Here is an 853-nt window from a genome sequence, read left to right on the forward strand (position 1 = left end):
CTCCAGGCCCTCACCTCCATGCCCAGCCGCTGCTTCAGCACCAGGGCGGCGCACAGGTACCCTGCGCGGCCCACGAAGAGCTCGTCGGAGCCGCACTCGAGGAAGGAGAGCGGCGCGCAGACCTCGCTCAGCTCCCTGAACTTGCCCAGCGGGCGGGCGAACTCGGGCAGCCCCAGGGCTCGGTAGACCAGCGCTGCCACCGCGTACACCCCGGCGCCGCCCAGCAGGAACGCGGCGCGGGTGTCGGCGTCGGCCTCGCCGCATCCCTCCTGGTACCGCAGGCAGGCGTCCACGACGCGGCGGGCGGCCCGCAGGTACGAGTCCCTTGACGGGGCGAACAGCGGGCACTGCGCGACGTGGTACAGCATGTAGGCCACGCCGGCCACGCCGCCGTACAGCCCGCCCGGGCACCCGCGGGGGCCGCCCAGGGGCGGCAGCTCCCGCAGGATGCGCTCGATGGTGGCCGTCACCAGCGGCACCGCCGCCTCCCTGTCCGGCGCCGCCGCGGGGCTGCCCGGGTAGTCATCGAAGCGGTTGGCGAAGCAGCGCTGGCTCTCCATCCCCGCCGGCGCCGCGCTCTGCGCAGCGGGGGAGAGGCGGGCGGGGGCTGCCGCCGAGGGGGCGGAGGGATGCGCGGGAGAGGCGGGAGGGAGAGGCGGGAAAGGGGCGAGGATGCCGGGCGGGATGCGCGGCACTGCCGAGGCGAGGGTGGGTGAGGCCGGTCGGGAGCCCCGGCAGTGCCAGGGACGGGGCTGGCACGGGGCGGACGGTGCCTCCCCAGCGCCCCTCGCTCTCCGCCGCCCCACCTGCGCCCGGCGAGCGCTTCCTCGGAACGCCTCCCGGGATGGCTGTG

General features: G+C 76.6%; 1 protein-coding gene across 1 annotated transcript in view; it reads right to left on the bottom strand.

Moving 5' to 3' along the window:
- The window catches only part of LANCL3 (LanC like 3), a 32,813-nt gene extending 32,253 nt beyond the window's left edge, over positions 1-560 (bottom strand). The window contains exon 1 of the mRNA XM_027887231.1: positions 15-560. Coding sequence (XP_027743032.1) covers positions 15-560 — 546 coding nt within the window. The remainder of the gene's footprint in view (positions 1-14) is intronic.
- Between the last annotated feature and the right edge of the window lie 293 nt (positions 561-853).

Source organism: Empidonax traillii, unplaced genomic scaffold, assembly GCF_003031625.1.
Source record: "Empidonax traillii isolate 1590-97213 ecotype Southwest subspecies unplaced genomic scaffold, ASM303162v1 scaffold1:size7828297, whole genome shotgun sequence".
NCBI classification, from domain to species: Eukaryota; Metazoa; Chordata; class Aves; order Passeriformes; family Tyrannidae; genus Empidonax; species Empidonax traillii.